General features: G+C 40.7%; 2 protein-coding genes across 2 annotated transcripts; one reads left to right on the top strand and one right to left on the bottom strand.

The window, feature by feature from the left end:
• The first annotated feature begins 12,265 nt into the window (after positions 1-12,265).
• LOC122722258 lies at positions 12,266-13,023 on the top strand. Its single transcript, XM_043952461.1, has 2 exons — positions 12,266-12,317; positions 12,398-13,023. The coding sequence occupies exons 1-2, from the start codon at positions 12,266-12,268 to the stop codon at positions 13,021-13,023; spliced, it is 678 nt and encodes a 225-aa protein (XP_043808396.1).
• A 5,942-nt stretch (positions 13,024-18,965) lies between these two features.
• LOC110604688 (ABC transporter B family member 15) lies at positions 18,966-26,003 on the bottom strand. Its single transcript, XM_021742956.2, has 7 exons — positions 25,624-26,003; positions 25,485-25,539; positions 25,192-25,370; positions 24,636-25,093; positions 23,742-24,282; positions 21,884-22,792; positions 18,966-20,786 (listed from the first exon to the last, which is right to left on the bottom strand). The coding sequence occupies exons 1-7, from the start codon at positions 25,834-25,836 to the stop codon at positions 19,386-19,388; spliced, it is 3,756 nt and encodes a 1,251-aa protein (XP_021598648.1). The 5' UTR covers positions 25,837-26,003; the 3' UTR covers positions 18,966-19,385.
• Between the last annotated feature and the right edge of the window lie 600 nt (positions 26,004-26,603).

Raw genomic sequence — 26,603 nt, 5'->3', positions numbered from 1 at the left:
GAGGTTTTGGGGGAGAGTTGCATGATTAGGGTAAAAGAGAGGTGTTTTTGATATTTTTGTGAGAAAAGCTTGTATATGTGTTATATGTTTTGTGTTGTTGGGGTTTTAAAGTAGTTTCTGACCCCTTTGAGCATATACTTGGGTGTATGCATGTTGAGGAGTTGAGGTGTTTGCGTTGGAGGAAGATTGGTGCATTTTGGCGTGAGGCAGAGCAAGGTTCTGCCTTGCTGATGAACCCAGCTTTGGCCACCGAAGAATGGTTCGGCCGCCGAATGTGCCGAGGAGGTGGCTTCGGTTGTCTAAGCTTGCTCCCGAGCCTTTAGACTTTCGGCTCTAGAGGGGAGTTTCGGCCGTCGAAGATGCCCCCGAAGGTTAGAGACTTTCGTCTCTGGAGTGCCTTTCAGCCCCCGAAACTTGCCCCCGAAAGGGTTCGGCTGCCGAAAGTTGAGATTCGGCCGCCGAAGGTGCATGAGTTTCGGCTCTGGAGAGGACTTTCGGCCGCCGAACCTGCCTCCGAAAGTGTCCTGTCCAGCCTTCCTTTGCATGCTTTGCATGGATATTTGAGTGAGTTTACAGGGATTCTTGGGGAGTTTAATAGAGTTGTTCATAAGCTAGTTTAGTCCCTCATTTGAGTCCATCTGTGTAGGCACAGACCAGAGGAACCAGAGAGAGCAGCAGTGAGTACTGCTCCAGCATTTACAGAGCCTGCAGAGTCAGTCCAGATAGCCAGAGGTGAGTGGAACTAAACTTAATTCTTTTAATTGAGAAATGAAATGCTTTTAGCATAATTCATGCATCATGAGTATGCAGTAGGTTGTTTGCATTAGAATCCACGAATATGTTGCATTGCATAGTTATTTGTTGATGTGGGTGAATGCTGAATGATCCAATAGTCTCTGAGAGAAGTCCAGGAGCCTTTGACTACGCCCTGGCAATGGTAAGTACACAGGTGTTATATACACGTATACATATATGACAGGAAGACCAGGTGCTCGATTCTACGCCCTGGCACAGTAGAGCTACCGGGACTATGTGGTGACAAGTTTACCCTTGATGTGGATTGTCTGTGATATGATGCATTCCATAAGATCATGTGTTAATGACTTGTTTTACTGTTCTACTCACTGGGTGATAGAGCTCATCCCACTCCCTTAACCCCAGTCTTGCAGGATCAGTGTACAGTGTACAGGGGAAGTCCAGCAGAGTACAGGAAGAGAGAAGAGTTTTGTAATAGAATTTTGTGGACATGTAAGATTAAAGAGATGTAACAGTTGTGTATAAAGTTAGAAGTGTGCTTGACTTAGTTATTTTTGTGTTGTCAATCTTTTGTATACATGGTCTGTTTATATAACTGTTTTACAGAGTATGTGAAAAACCAGGCTTAACAGGTATAAATTAACCCATCTAGAGCAAGCTCTAGTCAGGGGTACAGAGTACAGAGATAGTGCATGCACAGGTTAAGTCTTGGTCCAGAGAAAAGTTTTTATTTTCACAGAATATGTATGACCATGTATGAGATTTTACAGGTACTCAGAGAGTATAACAGGCTTGCTACGGGTTCTGGCGGCCTTAAGCCGATCTGAATCCTAGTGCCGGTGACGGTCCATTTTGGGGTCGTTACACTTTTTGTACCCCTGAGTATTTTCCGGGCCCTTTGCTGTTTAGATCTCTCTCTAGGCTAGCTAGTTCAGCACCAGCGGTCAATTCGCGAGGTTGATGTAGTACCGAGCTCACTTTTTAAGGTCAGCATGGGGCTGTGGCGCTCTTGGCTATTGTGCCCCGAGCTCCTTCGGGAGGTCGGAATCTGGTTTTTCATTGGTAGCTTAGGTCTCGTCTTTTGCGTGAGATCGGAGTTGTGTTTTTGTGAGTTGTTCCTGCACATGGTATTGGGAATTTTTACGTCTGGAGGCCCTTAAGACCTTCACCAACCATTTTTGTTTTGTTTTCCCGGGAGTTCTAGGGGATCCCGGTCTTCTTTGGTTTTCCGGGAGTTCTAGGGGATCCCGGTCTTCATGCTTCGGGAGGTCTTTTAAGATCCTCACCGGCCATTTTTGTTTTGTTTTCCCGGGAGTTCTAGGGGATCCCGGTCTTCTTTGTTTTCCCGGGAGTTCTAGGGGATCCCGGTCTTCTTTGTTTTCCCGGGAGTTCTAGGGGATCCCGGTCTTCTTTGTTTTCCCGATAGTTCTAAGGGATCCCGGTCTTCATGTCCTGGGAGGTTTTTTAAGATCCTCACCAGCCGTTTTTGTTTTGTTTTTCCGGGAGTTCTAGGAGATCCCGGTCTTCTTTGTTTTGTTTTTTCGGGAGTTCTAGGGGATCCCGGTCTTCTTTGTTTTGTTTTTCCAGGAGTTCTAGGAGATCCCGGTCTTCTTTCTTTTCCCGGAAGTTCTAAGGGATCCCGGTCTTCATGCTCCGGGAGGTCTTTTAAGATCCTCACCGGTCGTTTTTGTTTTGTTTTCCCGGGAGTTCTAGGGGATCCCGGTCTTCTTTGTTTTGTTTTCCCGGGAGTTCTAGGGGATCCCGGTCTTCTTTGTTTTGTTTTCCCGGGAGTTCTAGGGGATCCCGGTCTTCTTTGTTTTGTTTTCCCAGGAGTTCTAGGGGATCCCGGTCTTCATGCTCCGGGAGGTCTTTTAAGATCCTCACCGGCCATTTTTGTTTTGTTTTTCCGGGAGTTCTAGGGGATCCCGGTCTTCTTTGTTTTGTTTTTCCGGGAGTTCTAGGGTATCCCGGTCTTCTACCTCTGAGGTCTCTGTGTCTCAGGGTCTTCATATTCTGTTCTTTCTTTTTTAAAAGAGAAGTGACATTCATAATAGAGATAACATCATTGTGTAAAGAATGGTGTTATTTTATTCATTTGTGCTTTTCAGAGTATAATATTTTTCTTTACAAATATTTCAAAGGAAATACCTCTTCAAGTGCTGGATATTCCAAGCATGGGGCTCAGGGTTTCCCTGCATATCTTCAATTCGGTATACTCCTAGCCTGACCACTTTTATTATCCTGAATGGGCCCTCCCAGGTCGGTGCCAACTTGCCCATTGCTGCTCTTTTTTCCGTAGCCTTCAGGTTTCTCAGGACCAAATCTCCCACCTTCAAGCTTCTTTCCCTGACCCTTTGATTGTAATAACGGGCTGCCCTTTGTTGATAGGCGGCAGTTCGAACTTGAGCTTCTTCCCTGATTTCCTCCAGGGCATCCAGGTTGCTTCTTAATTTATCTCCGTTGGAGCTTTCGTTGCTGAACTGGATTCGATGTGTGGGGACCTGTAACTCGATTGGGACTACGGCCTCTGTGCCGTAAGCAAGCACAAAGGGCGTTTCTTTAGTGGACGCTCTAGGGGTGGTTCGGAGTGCCCACAGGATGCTATTGAGCTCGTCTGCCCAATTCGCCTTTGCCCCATCCAGTCGTTTTTTCAGCCCCTGGAGGATTGCTCGGTTGGTGACCTCTGTCTGGCTATTGGTTTGAGGATGGGCCACCGAAGAAAACTTATGCCATATGCCTATGTTTGCCGTAAATGCTCTGAAGGTATTGCAGTCGAACTGTCTGCCATTGTCTGAGATAAGCACTCTTGGTATGCCAAATCTGCAGATGATATGACCCCACACAAAGTCTATCATCTGCCGGGCTGTGATTGTGGGGACTGCCACCGCCTCTGGCCATTTTAAGAAGTACTCCACAGCCACTATTACGAACTTTTTCTGTCCCGTGGTTTTGGGAAAAGGTCCCAGGATATCTATTCCCCATTGTGAGAATGGCCATGGACTGGATATGCTGGACTGAGGAGTAGCCGGGACATTGATGGCGTTAGCAAACCTCTGACATACATCGCACCTTCGGACAAACTCTTCTGCTTCGCTTTTAACAGTGGGCCAGTAGTACCCTTGCCTGAATATTTTATTGGCTAATGTCCCTGGCCCTTCGTGAGCTCCGCAAATTCCCCTGTGTATTTCTTCCATCACCTTTGTAGCCTCTTCCGGGCTCACACACCGGAGCCACAGGCTGGATTTCCCTTTTCTGTATAAGGTCCCTCTTACTGCTTGGTAATTGGCAGCGGGAGCTGCTATCTTTCTGGCTTCGTTTTTATCCTCGGAGAGCTGTCCCTTCTCCAGGTATTCTAGGTATGGGGTCATCCAAGTCGGGCTTTGTTCCACCTACAACACCGTGTTTATTTTACTAAAGGCAGGCGTATGGACGTGTTGTATGTACACTTCCTCGGGGAGCTATTCTAATTCTTCTTTGGACAACCGACTAAGCAGGTCTGCTTCCTCATTTTCTTCCCATGGTATTCTTTGAAATTTGATGGTAACTCCCCGATCTATGAGTTTAGCCTCTATTGCTTTTACTTTTGCCAGGTAGCTCTGCATGGTGGGATCTCTGGCCTGATATGCCCCAGTTATCTGATTGACCACCAGTTGTGAGTCGCTATTTACTTCGAGATCGGTCGCCCCTACCTTCATTGCCACCAGCATCCCGTTTATTAGGGCTTCATACTCCGCCATATTATTGGAGGCTTTAAATTCTAAGCATAGGGCGTAGCAAACCTTAAATTCTCCAGGCCCCTTAAGCATTATTCTAGCACCGCTGCCCCCGGCGCCTGAAGCCCCGTCTACATATAATTTCCAGCTGAACTTTTGGAAGAGTTCCCCAATACTGCTAGAGACGATCCTCCTTGTTCCTCACTGAATGTGCACTCTGCTATGAAGTCGGCAAGGGCCTGAGACTTTATAGCTGTTCGAGGTCAATACTCCAGGCAGTAAGGACTAATCTCAATGGACCATGCTAGCATCCGGCCCGAGGTCTCCGGTCTATGCAGAATCTTCTTCAGGGGTTGATCTATCATTACTACTCCTTGGTGGCTTTCCAGATAAACCCTGAACTTTCGGACTGCCAGTAGTAGAGCGTATGCTATCTTCTCAATATTCAAATATCTGACCTCGGCATTTTTAAGCACCTTGCTGACGTAGAAAATAGGCTTCTGCTCTCCTTCTTCCACCCTTACCAATACAGCGCTGACTACTTGTTCGGAGGCTGCCAGGTATATCAGAAGTTCCTCACCTTCTACAGGACTACTAAGCACGTGAGGCGAGCTGAGATAACTTTTGAGTTCTTTGAAGGCTTCTCGACAGTCTTCTGTCCATTCGAAGGTTGGCACTTTCCTTAACTTCTTGAAGAATGGTAAACACTTTTCTGCCGACCTCGACATGAATCGATTAAGTGCCACTACTCTCCCGGTCATTCTCTGGACGTCCCTCACACAAGTCGGTTCTGGCATATTCAATATGGCCTCTACCTTCTCCGGGTTAGGCTCGATGCTTTTCCCACTCACCATGTATCCCATGAATTTTCCTCCTCTGATGAAGAAGGCGCATTTTGCTGGATTCAGCTTCATTCTGTACTGATCTAATATTCTGAATACCTCCCTCAAATCTGTCATGTGCTGTTAGAAAGTTAGGCTCTTGACCACCATATCGTCCACATAAACCTCTACGTTTCTGCCGATTTGATCCTTGAAGATTTTGTTCATCAATCTTTGGTAAGTTGCCCCGGCGTTTTTCAATCCGAAAGGCATGGCTCTATAACAATAAGTCCCATCTTCTGTTATGAATGAGGTCTTTTCTTCTTCCGACCTGTCCATTGGGATTTGATGATAACCCAACATTGCATCCAAAGACGACTGACAGGAGCGGTTGTCGAAGCCGGTCAAAAATAACCTTCTTGGTTACCTACAAATACAACTGTAGACAGTGGTGAAGGATCGTATCCACATAGAATTGATTACCTATTTATTTATCTTAATCAAGACCAATCAAACCAATTGAAAGCACAAGTGAAAGCAAGTGATTGCAAATAGAACAAAAGTAATGTGCAAGGAAAGTAAAAAGGGGGGGTTTTGAGATGATTTGATTAACAACTAATGAAAGCAATTAAAACAGCAAGTAATTAAAATAAAAGAGGAAATCAATAAGAGAAAGGTCTAGTTGAAGATATGGATCCACTTTGGTTGTTTGGGTTGATCATTGAAACATGGTTATCTTGATTAACTCAATAGGTTGGTTATGGGGGTGGAAGATGCTTCTCACCACCATGTCTTTCCTTATGAACAAATTGATTAGGGAACGTCCTCTAACCAATTACTAATCAACAAATTGCCAAGGAACGTCCTTGGGCCATAGGCATCAAAACAATTGCCAATTGCATGAAGAACAAGAAAGATCCAAACCCTAACTACTCAAATGCATGAGATGATGTTAGATCATGCAATTTCTTGGTTTTTACACCAAGTGTTCTTAGATCAGAATATTTCCAGCAATTACGGACTAACAAATATCCTAATCAACAATCAATTAACTTTGCAATCAAGAATCAAGTGGCCAATTTGATCAAAACAACAAAGCAATCTTAGAATTAAGCACAATTGCATGAATATTGAATAAACCAAATGCAAACACTTTGTGTTCAGATCTCACAACCTTTTAAACAACCTTAGTTTCAACCAAACTTCAACTAGAATTAAGGTTTCAGCCACTCATGGCTGAACCAAAACAGAAAATTAAAGAAAAGAAGAAAGAAGAACCGAAATTGAGGGGAGAAGCCCCTTGGAGTGTGGCTGCCCTTGCTTGGCCGAATTTGGAGAGTTGAATTGTGTCTCTTCTTGTGTTCTTGCGGCCTTTAAATAGGTGTTGAGAGGCTGCCTATTTCCTTTTTAGTATCCATGAGTCTTTTGGAGACTTCCCAAAGTGCCCTTGGTGAGTTATGTGCCTTCTTTGTGTATAGGTGAAAGCAAAAACGTGGAGCATGCAAGTGGGGGCTCTTTAGTCTTTTAATTGCTGTCCAAGATCTTCAAGATACTGCCCAAGGTGTGTCCAAGAGGCTGCCCACGTTTTTGGAGTGTGCCCATTCACTAAAGAGGAAGGTGGAGCCTTTTATGGAAACTTGAATGTGCATGGCATAAAGTGGAAAACATGTGATCTTGAGATTTGGCTTCCTTAATGAGTGGGATCTTGAAATCCAATATCTGAATATGAATCTTGGAGATTTGAATTTCAAAATACTTTCCTTCTTTGGCTCTTCAATTATGGCAGCTTGAGATGTGGCTTCTAGAATAAGGAAAAGGCAACTTGGTGATTTGAAATTTGAATTTCAAATTGCTTTGGCTGAATGTTCTTTCCTTCTTTGCCACTTTCCTTATTTAGAACTTTCCATATTTAGCTTGACATGATTTCAACTTGGCAGGCTTGCTCTCTTTTGCTCCAAATAAGGCAGTTTTAGGGGTATTTTCTCCAAAGTGTCCTTTTACACCATTTTCTGCAAAATAATATTAAAAGCACTAAATTAAGCAGAAATCGTGTAAATATTTATCAATAATATTAATATAAAATGGACTAAATTATGCTCTATCAACGACATATAATCAAAACTGGCCGTAGAATCAACCATTTTATTAATATCAGGGAGGGGATAACAATCTTTAGGGCAAGCCTGATTTAGGTCAGTGAAATCTATGCACATCCTATATTTGCCATTGGCCTTTTTGACTAGTACAGGATTAGCTAACCACTGCGGGTACATGACTTCCCTAATAAAGCCTGCCTTTTCTAACTTCTGCACTTCCTCCCTGATAGCCTATTGCTTCTCCCTTCCTACCACCCTCTTCTTCTGCTTTACCGGTCTGGCTTCGGGGAAGACATTCAGCTTATGGGTCATCACCTCGGGATCAATTCCGGGCATGTCAGAAGGCTTCCAGGCGAAGCTTGACGTGTGACTGCGGATCAGGGCCATGACCTCGGTTTTCTACTCTTTGGTGAGGCCGGCGTTGAGACTGAAGACTTTATCTGTTTCTACTTCTGATAATGGAAAAATCTCCAGTTCCCCCACCGGCTCTGTCCTGGCCTCTGTTTTCTCGTCCCTGACCTCTAAGACTTCTGAATCCAGCCCTTCCTCTATTGAGCTCGGCTCCACTACCGTAGCCAGGTACACTACCCTTGCTTCCTCTTGGCTTCCCCGAGCTATTCCCACCCCTGCTTTTGTTGGGAACTTCATCGCCAGATATCTGATACTGGTGACGGCCTCAAAGTTAAACAACACAGGTCTTCCCAGGATCGCGTTGTAGCTCAGGGGGAGTTTAGCCACCAGGAACACCGCATAGTGGGTGCGAGTCCTTGGTGCCTCTCCCAAAGTAAGGGCTAGCTTTACTTTCCCTTCCACCGTCACTGGTGTTCCTCCAATCCCTTTAATCGGGGCCTGGTCCCGGACCAGTTGCTCTTCAGGAATTCCCATCTGCTGGAAGACTCGGTAAGGCAGCAGATTCACCTTGCTTCCGTCATCCACCAAGATCTTCTTTACCCGGTAGTTGTGAATGACAGCTTCAATGACAAGGGCGTCGTCGTGAGTCATCTGAACGCCCTGAGCGTCCTCCGAGGAGAAGGTGATGACCGTCGAAGAGTGTTTGACAACCTGCATGACCTCAGCACTGCTATTTTCTCCCTCTCTGCTCCTCTTTTTCCCTCTTCGGCTCATCCGACCCCCTGTGCCTCCTACGATCATATTGATGGTTCCACTGGACCCATCATTTACAAGGTTAGCTCCCGTTCTTCTCGGCGTTTGGACTGCTGGATTGGGCTGAGGTCTCTGCCCTTCCGGTTTCTTCACAAAGTTCTTCAGGTGTCCTCTTTTTATCAGCCTCTTGATTTCTGCGATCAACTGGAAACAGTTATTGGTGTCGTGGCCATGAGTACGATGGAACTGACAGTATTTGTCAGGATTTCGCTGGTCAGCTTCCGTTTTCAGGGGTTTGGCCCATTGTAAGAATTCCTTGTCTTGGACATCTATGAGCACTTCGGCTCTAGAGGCATTAAGTGGGGTTGGCTTCTCCGGAACCCACGAAGGGAGTAGCTTCTATTCTGGGACCCGGGGAGAAAAAGGTCTTTGGTCCCTTCGCTCCCAGGGTTGTCTGTAGGGCTCAGGCCTTTTGCCATGCTTCTTCTCGTGTTTCTCCGGCCTCCTTTCTTCCGGGGCTTTCTCCTTACCTGCCACTCCCTTGGCGAATTGGCTTGTCACCAAGGCGTCATCCTGCCTTATATACTTCTCAGCCCTCTTCATCAGCTCGGCCAGTGAGGTCGGAGGCTTCCTGCTTAATGAACCAAAGAACTCGGCAGAGGTCGTTCCCTTTTGCATGGCCTCCACCGCCCTTCCTTCATCGAGCTCGGGAATCTGCAGGGCCTCCGTATTGAAACGAGCGACATACTCCCTAAGCGACTCATCCTTTCTCTGCCTTACTGTTTCTAGATAGCTCGTCTTCCTATCTGCTGGCACCCTGGCAATGAACCGGCTGATGAAGCGGGTGGCCAGATCTCCAAAACTTCCAATGCTTTCGGTCTCAAGGCTGTTGAACCACGCCCGCACTGGCCCCGAGAGCGTCGTTGGGAATACCTTGCACATCAAGGCATCCGATAAAGTTTGCAGCTCCATAAAGGTCTTGTGGTTCATGACATGCTCCCTCGGGTTACCAGCTCCGTCATAAGCCGCCATTGATGGCATCATAAACTTCTTAGGGACAGTCTCCTGCTACACCCACTTCGAGAAAGGTGAAGAAGTGGGCTGTAATACCCGGCTTGTTCAGGCGTCGGAATTCTCACCGTCCGGTGGAATTTCGGATGTCGGAGTGGCCAGTAAGGTTTTCAAAAGGCTTTTTACATGTTTTAAGTGTTTTGATGGTTTTGACGTACGAAGGTTTTGAGTTTCTGAAGAAAAAGGCTAAGGAGACAAAATGCAGTTTTGGCCGCCGAAAGTGCTTGAGGTTCAGCTTCCGAAAGAAAAGTTTGGCCGCCGAACGTTGCATGGTTTCGCCTGCATGTTTGGCCGCCGAACGTAGTTGACCAAGCCCTCTATAAAAGCCCCTTAGGTCGGTTCAAGAGGAGAGTTCTCTCCCTCTTCCCACCCAAGGTGAGCTCATGTCCTCCTTGGCATGATTTCCTAGTTTTTCCAAGATCTTTCAAAGTTGTAGTAATTGATTTTGAAGGTTTTGAGTAAAAAGAGCTAGTTGAGGAGTTTGAAGCTTTTGGAAGTGTTTTCTCCACGTTTTGAAGTTGAGGTCACACCAACTCAAGAGGTAAGGGTTGATCTCTATGTTTTATAGTGTTTTAAGCATGTTTTATGGATAGTTTTAGGAGTTTTATGGGGTGAAGGGTTTAGATTTGCATGGTTGTGCATGGGAGGGTTTTATGGACCCTTTATGCACTATATGTTTATATGTTGATGTTGTTCGAGTTTAAGAGTGTTTTCAGTATGTCTAGAGGTTTATGCCTGGTTTTATGAGGTTATATGCAAGTGAAGTGAGTTAGGAAGGGTTAAGGAAGTGTGTTTGTGCATGAACTGGGTTCTGGAAGAACTCAGGTTCGGCCGCCGAAGGTGCCGCCGAAGGTTGAGTTTCGTCTCTGGACGAGACTTTCGGATGCCGAAGGTGCACCCGAAGGGATAGTAATAGGACTTTCGGCCGCCGAAAGTAGAGGTTCGGCCGCCGAAAGGATGTGAGTTTCGTCTCTGGAGGAGACTTTCGGCCGCCGAACGTGTCGCCGAAGGTGCTCTGTTTTGCCTTCCTTTGCATGAATTTTCATGCATGTTTATGAGGCTTTAGAGGGGTTTTGGGAAGGTGTTTTAGAGTTATGCTAGAGATGTTTAACACCTCATAAGAGTCCTTTTGTGTAGGATTTGAGCAGAGAAGAGGTGTTTAGCTACAGTACAAAGTTGGCCCAAGTAGTAGAGCAGAGGCTTCAGGTGAGTGGAACTACTAACTATGCATCTTTGTAAAATGTTGTTTAAAGATTATAATGATATGAGCATGAGACACGCATCATGAATGCCATGAGATACTAGGTTGCTTGCATTAGAATTCACGAAGGTGTTGCATTGCATAATTTGTTGAGTATGTGGATGAATGTTGAGTGATCCTGTAGCCCTCAAAATGGTATGTTATGACATGACATGAAAAGAAGTAAAGAGTCAAGTATGATGAGTATGAACAGGGAGGCCTAACCGCCCCTGTTATTGAGTCAGTATAGTCAGGAGGCCTGATCGCCCTGACAAAACGTTTTTAGAAGCCAGTCAGGAGGCCTAATCGCCCTGACAAAATGTTTTCAGGAATTAGTCAGGAGGCCTAATCGCCCTGACAAAACGTTTTCAGGAGAAAAGTGAAGTGATACATGAGTCAAATATGTGGAGGGCTATAGGTGACAACTTCTTCCTTGATGTGTATTGTTGTGATGTGATACATAGCATGAGAGCATATGTTTTTATGAACTGTTTTCATGGTTTCCGCTCATTGGGCTTTAGAAGCTCATCCCTCTCCCCTATTCCCAATTTTGCAGGGCCAGTTATAGTGATGGATGATAGGAAGGAGCTATGAGAAGTTAAAGATGGTAGAGACTAAAGTAATGAAGAGTTATGTTTGAGATGTAATGGAATAGATGGTTATGTAAGGTTAATGTAAGTGAGGATATGTTATGTTTGTATGCATGTATAGTATAGTTGTGGACATGAGAATGTATGGACATGAGATGTATGAATGTAAAGAGATAAAGTAAAGCTATGAAGAGTATATGAAATATGGTTTAGAGATGTGCTATGCCTAATGTATAGAGTTATGTTTTGTCTATGGTTGGCTAATCCTAGAAGTTGTACATGATCATGAGTTTTGGAAGCAATGTTTTTATGATGTATGAAATGTATTACAGAGGTTTTGATGGCCAAGCTTAATAAGTAAGAGCATGCATGGGTTAAGCTTGGAAAAAATGAAAGAAAAGTTTTTAGTCACAGTCCCTCAGGGTTACCCTGGGGTATTTAAAGGTAAAAGTTGTATAAACCGTTGATCATGTAGGGGATTAGACCAGATGTATAGAAGAGATGTTAGGCTTACTACGGGTCCCGGCGGCCTTAAGCCGATCTGGATCCTAGTGCCGAACAGTTTGGAGCCGTTATAGAAGGGTACCGGTTTTCGGGCTGTTACAGTTGGTATCAGAGCAGAGGGCCTCATACGTACGGTGTGTTGAGCAAGGTCTCTCACATCGGAAAGAGGTTGTTTTAGTAAGGCAAGCACAATAAGAAAGATTAAGAGTAAGATCATGTCCACTAAGATAGGATGAAGAGTCCTGTCTTGCATGTTGATGTGCAATGCCATGTTTGATGCATGTGCATTTTAGATGTATTATGAATGGTAACGGATCCCTGATTCCTCAATATGCTATGTTATGATATGAGATGAGTTGAGAGACCAGAAATGGCTTTTGGCACAGTTGGTCATGGCATGTATGCTAGGTTGAGGATTAATGGTAACAGATGCATTCATAATACATATGTTATAGGAAAGGTTATGTGATGTAATGATTGCATGTGTGCCTGTGTGTTTCAGAAAGAGCTGAGATGCAAGGTGGTAATCGATCTGTAGAGTCAGATCCATCCGAATGGGACGATATGGATACTTCTTTCCCTGAGTTGCCAGAGGCAAGGGCAAGTAGAGAGAAAACAGCAAGAGACCCAGAAAGGTCTATGGAGGTTGACAGGGAAGGAATGGTGCGGAGAAGGGATGTAGGTTTGCAAGTAAGTATGGATGAAGAAAGTATGAGAAAGTCAGAAGATGATGTTCGGACCAAGGAGTCCAAAAACTCAAGTACAGGAGAAGTTGATCCCTCCACTCTGAGCACAGCCGCCACAAGAGGAAAGAAGAAGATCAGAGGCCTGAGAAGGGTGAAGAGGGCTAAGTTTTGGCAGAGGCTGAAGGCTAGTCTGGATGTCTCAGGTTCAGGCCCTATAAGATGTAAGAGATGTGGAAGGTCACACGGAGGAGTGTGTCTAGCAGGGACAACCGCTTGCTACCGGTGTAGACAAGAGGGGCACTTCGCACGTGAGTGTCCTACGAAGCTTAACAGAGCACGGTCACCACGGACAGTTTCAGGAGGAGCAGCTCAGCCAGCAGTTCCAGCTTTGGATCAAGCTAGGACAGGTATGTTCACTCTTGGATACGCTGATGGATGTTAGAAGGTTTTTGTTCAAGTCGAAGGGTTAGCAGGCAGGTTTGAGAACTAGACCTAGTATCATAAACAGTAAGAATAGTTAGAGATGTAAGAAATATAAGAGGGATGTCTGAGTAGTGCAGTGCAGCAGCTAGTAGACGACGGTTTATCTGACTTAGGACCTCACCTTGGAGCGGTCCGGTGATGTGTGGGAAAAGCAGAATAGATCAGAGATTCAGGATCAGGTAAGTAAAAGGTTAGAGCAGAGCTTAGATAAGTACGAAGAAAGAGTAAGAATAGAGAAGAAAGAAGAGAAAAGAGGAATAAAACAGAAATGCATGAGAGAAGTATAACAGACAAGAGAAGAACGAGTAGAAAAGAAGGCAGAAAGTAAGAAGTAAAAGCAGAGAAAGAAAGAAAGAGTAGAAAAAAAGGTAGAAGAAAAGAGTAAAGGCAAAGAAAAAAAAAAGAAAAAGAAAAGAAGAAAAGAATAAGTAAGTAAGAGTAGGAAGAAAGAGGAGAACAGAAAGGAGTAAGAGCAGAAAAGGCAGAAAGGAAAAAGGTAAAAGCAAAGAAGGAGAAGGAAAAGAAAGATCAGAGTAGCGCAGCAGAATGCCATGAAGTGCAAGAACAAGTTTGAAGTTTTACGTTTTGCATGATTGCTTTACCTATATGTTATATGTTGTTTTAACATTTGAGGACAAATGTTTTTTTTAAGGGGGGTAGAATGTAATACCCGGCTTGTTCAGGCGTCGGAATTCTCACCGTCCGGTGGAATTTCGGATGTCGGAGTGGCCAGTAAGGTTTTCAAAAGGCTTTTTACATGTTTTAAGTGTTTTGATGGTTTTGACGTATGAAGGTTTTGAGTTTCTGAAGAAAAAGGCTAAGGAGACAGAATGCAGTTTCGGCCGCCGAAGGTGACATTCGGCCGCCGAAAGTGCTTGAGGTTCAGCTTCCGAAAGAAAAGTTTGGCCGCCGAACGTTGCATGGTTTCGCCTGCATGTTTGGCCGCCGAACGTAGTTGACCAAGCCCTCTATAAAAGCCCCTTAGGTCGGTTCAAGAGGAGAGTTCTCTCCCTCTTCCCACCCAAGGTGAGCTCATGTCCTCCTTGGCATGATTTCCTAGTTTTTCCAAGATCTTTCAAAGTTGTAGTAATTGATTTTGAAGGTTTTGAGTAAAAAGAGCTAGTTGAGGAGTTTGAAGCTTTTGGAAGTGTTTTCTCCACGTTTTGAAGTTGAGGTCACACCAACTCAAGAGGTAAGGGTTGATCTCTATGTTTTATAGTGTTTTAAGCATGTTTTATGGATAGTTTTAGGAGTTTTATGGGGTGAAGGGTTTAGATTTGCATGGTTGTGCATGGGAGGGTTTTATGGACCCTTTATGCACTATATGTTTATATGTTGATGTTGTTCGAGTTTAAGAGTGTTTTCAGTATGTCTAGAGGTTTATGCCTGGTTTTATGAGGTTATATGCAAGTGAAGTGAGTTAGGAAGGGTTAAGGGAGTGTGTTTGTGCATGAACTGGGTTCTGGAAGAACTCAGATTCGGCCGCCGAAGGTGCCGCCGAAGGTTGAGTTTCGTCTCTGGACGAGACTTTCGGATGCCGAAGGTTCACCCGAAGGGATAGTAATAGGACTTTCGGCCGCCGAAAGTAGAGGTTCGGCCGCCGAAAGGATGTGAGTTTCGTCTCTGGAGGAGACTTTCGGCCGCCGAACGTGTCGCCGAAGGTGCTCTGTTTTGCCTTCCTTTGCATGAATTTTCATGCATGTTTATGAGGCTTTAGAGGGGTTTTGGGAAGGTGTTTTAGAGTTATGCTAGAGATGTTTAACACCTCATAAGAGTCCTTTTGTGTAGGATTTGAGCAGAGAAGAGGTGTTTAGCTACAGTACAAAGTTGGCCCAAGTAGTAGAGCAGAGGCTTCAGGTGAGTGGAACTAACTATGCATCTTTGTAAAATGTTGTTTAAAGATTATAATGATATGAGCATGAGACACGCATCATGAATGCCATGAGATACTAGGTTGCTTGCATTAGAATTCACGAAGGTGTTGCATTGCATAATTTGTTGAGTATGTGGATGAATGTTGAGTGATCCTGTAGCCCTCAAAATGGTATGTTATGACATGACATGAAAAGAAGTAAAGAGTCAAGTATGATGAGTATGAACAGGGAGGCCTAACCGCCCCTGTTATTGAGTCAGTATAGTCAGGAGGCCTGATCGCCCTGACAAAACGTTTTTAGAAGCCAGTCAGGAGGCCTAATCGCCCTGACAAAATGTTTTCAGGAATTAGTTAGGAGGCCTAATCGCCCTGACAAAACGTTTTCAGGAGAAAAGTGAAGTGATACATGAGTCAAATATGTGGAGGGCTATAGGTGACAACTTCTTCCTTGATGTGTATTGTTGTGATGTGATGCATAGCATGAGAGCATATGTTTTTATGAACTGTTTTCATGGTTTCCGCTCATTGGGCTTTAGAAGCTCATCCCTCTCCCCTATTCCCAATTTTGCAGGGCCAGTTATAGTGATGGATGATAGGAAGGAGCTATGAGAAGTTAAAGATGGTAGAGACTAAAGTAATGAAGAGTTATGTTTGAGATGTAATGGAATAGATGGTTATGTAAGGTTAATGTAAGTGAGGATATGTTATGTTTGTATGCATGTATAGTATAGTTGTGGACATGAGAATGTATGGACATGAGATGTATGAATGTAAAGAGATAAAGTAAAGCTATGAAGAGTATATGAAATATGGTTTAGAGATGTGCTATGCCTAATGTATAGAGTTATGTTTTGTCTATGGTTGGCTAATCCTAGAAGTTGTACATGATCATGAGTTTTGGAAGCAATGTTTTTATGATGTATGAAATGTATTACAGAGGTTTTGATGGCCAAGCTTAATAAGTAAGAGCATGCATGGGTTAAACTTGGAAAAAATGAAAGAAAAGTTTTTAGTCACAGTCCCTCGGGGTTACCCTGGGGTATTTAAAGGTAAAAGTTTTATAAACCGTTGATCATGTAGGGGATTAGACCAGATGTATAGAAGAGATGTTAGGCTTACTACGGGTCCCGGCGGCCTTAAGCCGATCTGGATCCTAGTGCCGAACAGTTTGGAGCCGTTACAGAAGGGTACCGGTTTTCGGGCTGTTACATGGGCGAGGAGGTTTGGCTCTGATCCTTCTTTCCCAGCTCGGCCAAGAGCTGCTCTCTCAACTTCTGCAGTTTTTGGTCCACATTCTCATTTTCCGGCCTGGGTTTCTTCTCCAGGCGGTATTCCTCCTCCTCTGCTTCACTTCTCGTCCACCTAGTTGTCCCGGCGGAATAGTTGTCAGCCTCATCATTCTCTATCATCTCCCTCACCCTCCTTCCATGGACTCGGGCCTCCGGTTCTTCCTCTTCCCCGGCTCTTCTCCCCCTTTCCCCGGTACCGCGGCTGCTGGTTTGAAGGCAGTCAGGGGCAGGTTGGGGCTCATTGGTTTGGGGTTCTTCTACCATTGGGAGTGTACTCATCGGGGTGCTGAGGCCCCTTTGTTGCATTATCTACCTCAACCAGTGGGCGGTGTTCTGTAGTTGGAGGGCCATGGTTTGAAGGTCCTGGTTGGATAAGGTAGCGGTGGGAGCATTCCCTGCCAAGCTTGGCGAGGGATTGAGAGGAATGGGTGTTTGGTTGTTTAGTGTTGTAGGGCTAGAAAAGGAGAACTGCTGCCTCTCTTGGCTTAGGTCATTTGGGATGTTAAGGTTGCTTTCATTGTGATTAGCCATCGTGGATCTCAGTGGGTTTTGTTAAGAGTGGAACTCCGGTGATGAAAAGATCTCCTTCGTTTCCCACAGACGGCGCCAATTGATGATCTGAGATTCAGAAAATAGGATTTACAATGCTTAGACATAGAGGAGAGTATTTCTCCTTTTATATGTTTCATTTTGTCCGCTAGTGACGTGCAAATAGAACGTATATCATTGGTCCACCTGTCCCTGCTGCGTTGATACGAACGTACGAGGGAATCAGATCTCTGCTCCATGCGTAACGGCCTTTGATTCTCCCTGTGCGTGTGTAGATGGGCCCACAAGGCAGGTGGATGAATCTTCCTCCTGGTTTTGGGCTGGGCCGGAAGACAGGAACAAAGCTGGGCCCAAAGGGGGTCGGCCCGAGGAGCAGTGAAGGCTGGGCCGACCTGGTTGAGAAATTCAGAGGGGGCCTGGTATCGAGGATCGAATGGGCCTGACCTGTCCGATCAGGGGATGTGTGGGCTTTCGAATGGTGAGCCCTTACCGCGGGCTTGGCCCTTGACCGGAAGGGAAAAACCCAGCGGTCATCACTAATTAATAGTTATTTAATTACTTTGTATTAATATAATATATTTTATTATGAGAAAAAATATTAAAAAAAATCTTGCTATATAATTAAAATATTAAAATTATTTTTAAAACTCAAATGGTGACTAAATTCAAGTTTTTATGACATAAATTATTTAAAAAAATTTTAAAAATTAAATTTAAATTAGATTAAAATAAATTAAAATTAATCAATAGACTTTAGCCCATTAATATTGAAGTTATTTTTAGAATTAAAAGGTTTGGAATTTGAAATCCAATCAATTCCAAACCCTTAACCGCTGATGTTCCATGTCAAACTGTACGCCATTTTAGTTAGGCAAAATTGGGTAATTTTTCTGCAGAAAGAATTTAAGTAATAGTTTTTTTTTTTTTGAAAGTTAAGCAATGTTTTTCATTCATAATTTTATGATTGGGACTTCTGTATCTTATCCTTTGATTTAATCATCACTTGCTAACATCGTTTTTAATAAAATTAATTATTTTAATAGCGGTAAGCTAATTAAATATTAGAGATAATCTATTATCTAATATTTCTAAGATCCGAATACTATAAACATTATATAGAAAGTATTGCCAATTTCTAGTCCAAGAAGAATAATTCCGTTTGTTATGGGTAGCTATGTGAAAAACATTTATCTTGAAACTGCTCTAAATCTTTCAATAAGGGTTTTTTTTGTAATTTTAGTCAATTTATAAACTTTTAAATTTAATTTCTATATGACAATTTAATAATTTAACTGACATTAAATTTAAACTAATTAGTTTAATATTTGCATTTGAATATAATTTTAATTAATTTTTAAAAATTAAAATATAATAGTCAAATGTAATATTTTATTATTTTTTAAATATAAATTAATTTTCAATTATAGTTAAATGATATATTTAATTTTAAATTTTAAAAATAATAATAATTTAAATGTTAAATATGCGGGTAACGGTTTTAATAATAAATAGATTTTATTTTGTATAAAATTTATAATAAATATATTATTTTTAAATAGTAATTTAAATATTAAATATGTGGTTAATGATTTTATCAATATATAGATTTTATTTTGTATAAAATTTATAATAAATATATTATTTTTAATTATTTTATATATATGTTGTATGTTAATTATAAAATATTTATTATTATTACTGTAAAATAAAATTTATTATGGTTGAATATGGAAACGGTATATTTAATAATTAAATTATTTATTTTATTTTTAATTTTAATTTTAAAAATTTATTAAAATTATATACAAACATAAATATTGATCAATTTATTTAAAATTCAAACGTTTAAATTAAAATATAAAATAATATAAACATTAAAGTTTTTTATTAATTAAACAAATAATAATAATATTTTTTATTAATTAAAAAAATAATAATAATATACGTGTGATATGTCGTTTAAATGATTAAATTTAAAAATTTATAAATAAATTAAAATTACCGAAAATATAAAGATTGAATCAATTAAATTAAAATTAAAAAAATTAAAAAAATTAAATTAAAATATAAATATACATAAAAAAAAATGGCCTTTTAGTCAATTAGACTTAATGTCTTTAAAATGCGTAAAATTAGAAATTTAATAAAAAAAAAAACAGCCGCGTCTGGCTGATTGCACCAGGAGAAATTCCACCACCTTACAGTCCCCACTTATGATGGTCGCTTTTCTTTTGGAACTAGGAACACAGCAACTTGTAAATTCAGTGGTTTGGTCCTTTGGAGTCAAGTCGGTGCATCAAGTCTAAGGCTCCGACTCTGGATGATATGTGTTCGCCTAGAACCTGTAAGTATAGTGTTTTTGACCTTGGACTTTTTCCATCTAATGAATCCTTTTGTATTTGGCCAAAAAAAAAGCATTCTCATCATTTATCGTATACAATTAACATATAAACTTATCATAATTATCAGAGTTTAAATATCCTACATTATCACACAATATATGAAGAATTGCCATCCTCTTTCAAGGAGATGGTTCACAGTTTTAAACCATTTTGATGGCAACAAAAACCAAGGTAAAATTATATTTATAAAAAAAAAAAAATCATCCGCTCAATTAAATGCATAGCTAGTAGTAGTGCTGCTGTTATGTGAGTTCCTCTGGAGGCTTACCAATGAGAAGTAAGCTCCTGCTGGTCCCTTTGCCAATAAGGATGAGTGTGTCCCCTGCTCTACCACCTGACCTTTATCTAAAACAGCAATAAGATCACAATTCTGGATGGTGCTCAGCCTATGAGCCACAACCACACTTGTTCTTCCAACCATCACTCGCTCCAGTGCATCTTGCACCACCTTCTCTGACTGGCTATCAAGGGCGCTGGTCGCCTCATCCAGCAGCAACACTGCAGGATTTTTCAGTATTGCGCGGGCTATGGCAATTCGCTGCTTCTGCCCACCTGATAGTTGTACTCCCCTGCCCCCACACCACGTGTCGTAGCCATCTTTCAATCCTGTAATAAAATCATGAGCATTGGCTGCCTTGGCGGCCTCGATGATCTCCGATTCATCGTTTTTATCTGATGTACCATATACAATGTTTTCCCTTATGGTACCAGCAAATAATGTGGGTTCTTGGCTTACTAGAGCAATGTACTTTCTTAATGACCTCAAGTGATATGACTTGATATCTCGACCATCTATTTTCACTGTGCCCCTTATTGGATCGTAAAATCTTTCAATTAGCCCTATGATGGTTGATTTTCCTGATCCACTTTGTCCCACCAATGCTGTTGATTTCCCTGCTTCGATTTTGATTGAGAAGCCTTTAAAGATTATCACATCAGGCCTAGCTGGGTATGCAAAATCCACATCTCTTAGCTCTACGTGGCCCATTATCGTTTCGGGCTTGAACCCCTCGGGGTATTCGGGCTCAATTTTTGTATATCGATCCAACACAGCAAAGACAGACCCAATAGCAGCCGACCCCTTGGCTAAATCAGTAGTCATGCTTCCAGCATCGGCTATGACGCGGCCTGTGCTTACCAAGACCATGAAAGTCTCAAATAGATCTCTTGCTGAGATGTACCCTTTAGAAATGAGCTTTCCACCATACCAAAAATCAAGGGCCCAAGTGCATGTCATTAGGCTTTGAGAGGAGCCAAGCCCAACACCTGCAAACAATGATTGTCTAATGCTTTCTCTTAGTGGGCCTTCTTGGGCTTTTTCGAGCATTCTAAGGATTCGATCTTGGGAGGAGAAGGCAGTGATGGTTCGGAGGTTGGACGCGGCCTCTGCTGCAAGCTTGCTGCTTTCATCTTGGGCTTTAATGGCCTTCTGAGACATGCTTTTGAGTAGTACACGCCTGGTATAAAAACAGACAATAATGATTGGTTGGACTGCTATCATCACAACAGCAAGCCTCCAAGCAATTACAAGGCCCATTGTGCAGGCTATGGTTACAGCTGAGACTGTTTGTACAACAAGAGCCATTCTGTCACCCACTAGACTTCTTACCTGCCCATGAACAAAAACAGATACATAGGCCATAAGGGTACACAACCATATACGATTCCTTCAATAATTCAAAAAGAAAAATTCTATTAACTACTAACAACTAGGTTATCCCTATAGAGAAAAACATCATAAAAATTTGTTTAGATAGAGATTATAGAGTGACTGAGAACTGCCCACAAGTCAGATTTATCTTGCAAGTAAAATAATAGTATTTGTAATTGATATTATAAAATTGTCATGACTAAGGAAGGAATCTCTCTCATCAAATGATTTATTAGTTGCCATATATCCACTGTGAAGCGAAAAAAAAAAAGGCAGCTAGGTTTACTCTTACAACGATGATAGAGGAATTATGGTGTTAACCATTCCTGTGAATTGAAGGTATAAAGTAGCTTTCAACAATTCAATTATGGTCCAAAGGAGGCATAGTGTGATCTCTACTTTTTCCTTATTGGCCTTGCCTACATGTGAGGTTCTAAGTGGAATCAAAGGGGCTTGTCAAAATCATACCAAATAACTGAAGCTCAATAAGTTTACTTAAACGACAACATAAATCCCAGTTAGAGTTTGAGGCTATATATATATACATATGAAAAATATTATTGAAAAAAGTTGTTTAATTATTTTAGAGCTTTTATAAGTAAAACATATTAAATTTAACTTACAAGTTACAACTAAGTTCTAATACCTTCTAACTAACAATGAATTTAAGAATGTGCTTTTTTTAAACAATAGATCCAACAATAATATTAAACATATTTAAATTTATTCTTTTCTCCTTCTATCTTCGAACTAAATATGTCAATTACTTATATACTTCATAACTATATGCCAATCAATCACTCAGCCATAACTTAATAGCATGTTCCTCCTTTTATTTATTTATTTTTTTTTTCTGAAGGAATGTTATTCCTGTTGTTAAGTTGGCTTTGGCTTGAAACTCACGAAAATTTGTATTCTACATATGAAGATAAAGAGTACAAGATTGCATAATTAAACTAATTATATAAAGCTAGCTTAGCTAATCAATTGTTTATATAAATTTCTAAAGTAAATAAGAATAAGATAGCAAATATAATTAAATAAAATATACGTACCACATTGGCATCTTTGGCCAGTCTAGAGCAAATTGCCCCACTTGAGTTCTCATCTTGATCAAACCACCCAACTTCAAAAGTGAGTATCTTTGTAAGCATTCTCTCTCTTATCCTCTTAGTCAAGTACTCGCCCATACATGCAAAATTATAATGCTGAACAATGTTGATGATCAATGAGAATACTGCGAGCCCCAGAAAGCATAATGAGTAAACTCTTATTTGCTTCTTAATCTCGTTATGATCTGTGTAAAAATATACAGATAGCATTGACCCCATTGCAAATGCATATAAGGGTTGAACACCTCCAAATAAGATTGCACCCAAACACCCGAAGCTTGCTTGTTTCCATTCTGGCAAATTCAAAGCTAGCAGTTTTTGAAATGAGGGTACCAGAAATTTTTGCTCCTCTAATAGTGTATTTTCTGCAGCCACTGACGATCGACTTGGAGTCATTGAATTGGCCGAGCTTGACCTACTCACCATTGATAACCTGTGACTGCTTGTATTATTCATGTCTATTTTTGATATCAAAGATGAAGATGGTATATGGTACTGATCATCCTCATTGGTTTTTCCTTTTTCTGTTTGTTGAAGACGGACTAAGGTTGTGTAATGTCCATCTTTAATTTCCATTAATTCATCATGAGAACCCATTTCCATCACCTGGCCATTTTGGACCACAGTTATTAAATCCACATTTCGGATAGTCGAGAGACGGTGAGCTATGATGATGGTGGTGCGTCCAACGGCTGCTTTGTCCAGTGCCTGTTGGACAATGCGTTCAGATTCTGAGTCTAATGCGCTTGTTGCCTCGTCAAGGAGGAGGATTCTTGGTGCTTTGATTATTGCTCTTGCAATAGCAATTCGTTGTTTTTGACCTCCTGACATTTGAACTCCTCTCTCGCCAACCTGTTAATCATATATCAGTAGGTTCACTGGTTACTAACTAAATCTTGACAAGAGCATAAGAATGAGGACTAGTTTACAATATCTGCTTGAGAACAAAGTGGTTTCTTATCATGTTGCTGTACAGTTTGTAAGTTCCAAAAGTTAGTTGAATGATTAAAATTTGCATGTTTGTGCAGTTTATTCATCAAGATAAAAGGAGAAGAAAAAAAAGAGTGTGCCCAACAACTTGCCTATCATTTTTAATAAATAGTTATCATTCAACTTGATAAAGTGAAAAATTAAATGCAAGGGGTGAAAATTTTGAAGTTACAATTTATCTTTAAAAAATAGATATATAATAAAAGAAATTAAAGAAACTTTTTCTCTGAGTGGGGTAGGGAACAAGGAACCTTATCTTGCTCCAATTTATTTTTGTGGAGTCTTGGGTGGCGGTGACCCAAAGCCTTCCACTTTGAAAGGTAACCCTTGCCTTACCTTCTTTTGGCAAGATTTCCAACAGAAGGTGTATTAATTAAAGGAAAAAAAAATAGCGGTGATTGTGATGGGCACTGGACTGATACAATCTACTACCAAATGATGGAAACACACATGGGTGCCCATTTTTAGGACTTGGGAAAGCAATAGCATCTTTGCAGAAAGGCATGGGGTAATTTAATTATGTGGGGGTCCATGTTCCTAACTAGCCCACAGTTTGGAATAATATTTTACCAAAAAATCAAGTGAAATATAAAAAAATAGGCAAAATTATATTCTCAGACAAGAAAAATAAATAATCACCAGGTATATAGAAGACAGAAATAATAGGACAAGCAGGGTTGTCCTTTTATAAGAGAATCAGTGAGGTCAATTACGTAATATGTCTAAAAAGCATAAAAATGCTGCAACTCCAATGTTTCAAATGTAGTGCTTGTGGCTGTGGTGGCTAGCTAAACGACAAGCAGAAACTAACCTGGGTGTTATACCCCTGAGGCAACTGACATATGAAATTGTGAGCATTAGAAGCTTTGGCAGCTTCAACCACCTCTTCCATTGTGGCATCTTCTTTGCCAAAAAGTATGTTCTCCTTAATGCTGGTTGCAAATAGCGCTGGCTCTTGGCTCACCAAACCCATCTGTGACCTTAGCCACTTGAGTTGCAACTTGTCAATGGCCACCCCATCAAGAAGTATTTCCCCACCAAGTGGGTCATAAAATCTTTGCAACAGTGCTATTACTGTTGATTTCCCCGACCCACTACCCCCCACCAATGCCACAGTCCTCCCTGCTGGAAATTTTAGGCTAAAATCTTTGAAGATTATGCTTTCTGGTCTTGATGGATATGCAAATTCTACATGCTTGAAATCTACTTCACCTCTTACATTTTCCAAAGTTTCACCTTCCATGTTCTCTACATCTATTTTGGGAACTCTTTCTATCACCTCCATGATCCGTTCTCCTGCTGTACATGCTTCTGAGAAGTACTTAACGTTGGATAAACCAGCACCAAGGGCTCTGATGTTTCAACAAATCAAGAAATACGAAATTAGAAATAGAAAAAGTATATTATTTAATATTTAAACTCATTGAGAATGACTATTATCACATGTTCATTCTGTCCAATGATTTCAGTGTCCGTCTCATAAAAAATAATACAAGAACATAAACAAGAAATATAAATAATAAGAGTCCGCCATTACTTTAAATATTTGTCCGTATGTCGCTTAACGCATTAACTAGCACTCAGAAAAACAGAAGCAACCTACAGCAATTTCTCTCTAATTTATATTACTTTACTGTAATATAATGGGAAACAAGAAATTAAGCAAGCTATTCAAAGATTATAGGAAAAGAGCGAAGAAACTTACAATCCACCCATAGCAATTGAGGCACCAACAACGAAAACAGTCCCTCCACGAGCATTATGATACATGACCATTCTGCTTCCATAATAGCACATAAAAGACCAAATAGCAAAGACAATACCATTACTGCCAATGGCTAAGCCCTTAGCCAGGCCCTGCTTGAGCCCCAATTTCACTGAAAAGTCAAGAGCTTCAGAGTATGCAGCTATGGTTTTGGACTCTCCAACAAACGCATAGACAGTCCTGATGGAAGATATTGCCTGCTCTGCAATTGCACCTGCTTTGTTGTATTCTTCTTTGATCTTTCTTGCCAAACCCATCAAAGTCCTCCCATACATTAGACCAGGAATTACCAACATGACAATGAAAGGAAATCCCACGATTGCTAGCCGCCAAAGCACTAAGAACCCAACAAGATAGCAACCCATGAACATAGAAGCGTTCATCAAAAAGTTTGGCACCTGATTTGACATATGATAAAAAAATTAATTAGTGAAAAATTTTCCTCATTAGTTGAAAAATTATCAATTAAAACACCAGAAAGGCAGAAATAAATAACCTTTTCACTTAGAACATCTTGAATTATGAAGCTATCATTAGAGACACTTGTGATGACCTCTGCTGTACTTGTTACATGCAAATCAAAATAACCTACATCTTGTCTCAGCACTGCTTTCAAATACCTTGCTCTCATTCTGGTAGCTTGTCTCTCTCCTGTCCTTGTCCAACAGTATCCCTCTGATATCCAAATAAATTATTGAAACCCATAATTAGTCTCTCCTTAATCCATGAAAACAAGCCAACAAGAATCTTAATTAAAATCAATTAACAAAGTATTAAATTTGAACCCACCTAGGAAACAAACAACCCATTGCCCACAAGCCACGCAGCACAGCGTCAGTGCATTCTGCCAAAGCAATTGTCACAGTAGTTTTATTAGCTTTAAATGAAACAAACAGACGATGAGAAAGGGGAATATCGATCGATTAACCTTAATAACGTTGTGAGAGAAATCACTCTGAAAAGATGATGAACCGCCGATATTATTCATCAATCTGCTTGTAACAAACAACACAAGCGGGGTGGAGAAGCCATCACCAACAGATCCAATGAACCCAAGAACCATTAACAACCAATCTACGCGGTCTGCATGCATGAAAATTGATCTTATGGACCCAAAATGGTTGCTCTTCTTCTTGACCATTTAAACTAAAAATGGCTAGCCAGCTATCAGCTGCAGTCCTCTGTGAGAGTGAGAGAGAGAGAGAGAGAGAGAGCAAGAGGGGTCACAGTTCTTCTAGTGCTTTGATTTTTTGGACTCCTGTTTGCTCCCAAAGGGTCTGCGATTCTTGCGAGTGTCAGGACGCAAACGTATAGACCGCCGTATATATAGAGAGAGAAAAAGGCAAAGTTTCTTAAATTTGTAATGGAGGCGAGCATACTTACTTTTATACGAAAATAAATAAAAATATTGATTCTAAAAATTTTATTAAAATAAAAATTAATCTTAATATCCTCACACAATTTTTATCTATTTCTTTTTTAATTATCTTAAAATTATTATTATTTTTTTACCTTATAATTAATATATAAAGTGATAATTACAATTCTATTTTCATTTTATTTTATTTCATTTTTAATACAACTTCTTATTAATTATTTTTTTAAATAAAAATTAAGAATATTTCTTAATATTAAATAAAATTTAATATTTTAAAATAAATATAATTAAAAAATTATTTTTTAATATGTGTAAAAAAATAAATAAAATTATAAGTTGGAAGGAAGGAATACAATTAAGTTGATTATATTATTATTTTAAATTAATAAATTTTATATTTCAATAAATGGAAATATATTAGTAAACTATTAAATAAAGTAGTGTAACGTTAGAAAAAAAAAAAAATTTAACTCATGTGAAGATGAATTTAGTCAGATGAGTTTAAAAATTATTAAATTAAATAATTATAT

The sequence above is a fragment of the Manihot esculenta genome, chromosome 17 (genome assembly GCF_001659605.2).
Source record: "Manihot esculenta cultivar AM560-2 chromosome 17, M.esculenta_v8, whole genome shotgun sequence".
NCBI lineage: Eukaryota > Viridiplantae > Streptophyta > Magnoliopsida > Malpighiales > Euphorbiaceae > Manihot > Manihot esculenta.
This window is presented reverse-complemented; position numbering and strand designations above follow the sequence as displayed.

Excerpts from the sequence above, each read along its gene's own strand:
- LOC122722258 (XM_043952461.1), top strand. The coding sequence starts at position 12,266 with ATGGCTTTTGGCACAGTTGGTCATGGCATGTATGCTAGGTTGAGGATT. Across the intron at positions 12,318-12,397 it reads TGCTAGGTTGAGGATTAATG|AAAGAGCTGAGATGCAAGGT; the intron begins GTAACAGATGCA and ends TGTGTGTTTCAG.
- LOC110604688 (XM_021742956.2), bottom strand. The coding sequence starts at position 25,836 with ATGGTCAAGAAGAAGAGCAACCATTTTGGGTCCATAAGATCAATTTTC. Across the intron at positions 25,371-25,484 it reads ATGGGTTGTTTGTTTCCTAG|AGGGATACTGTTGGACAAGG; the intron begins GTGGGTTCAAAT and ends TTTGGATATCAG. Across the intron at positions 22,793-23,741 it reads CTCAGGGGTATAACACCCAG|GTTGGCGAGAGAGGAGTTCA; the intron begins GTTAGTTTCTGC and ends TATGATTAACAG.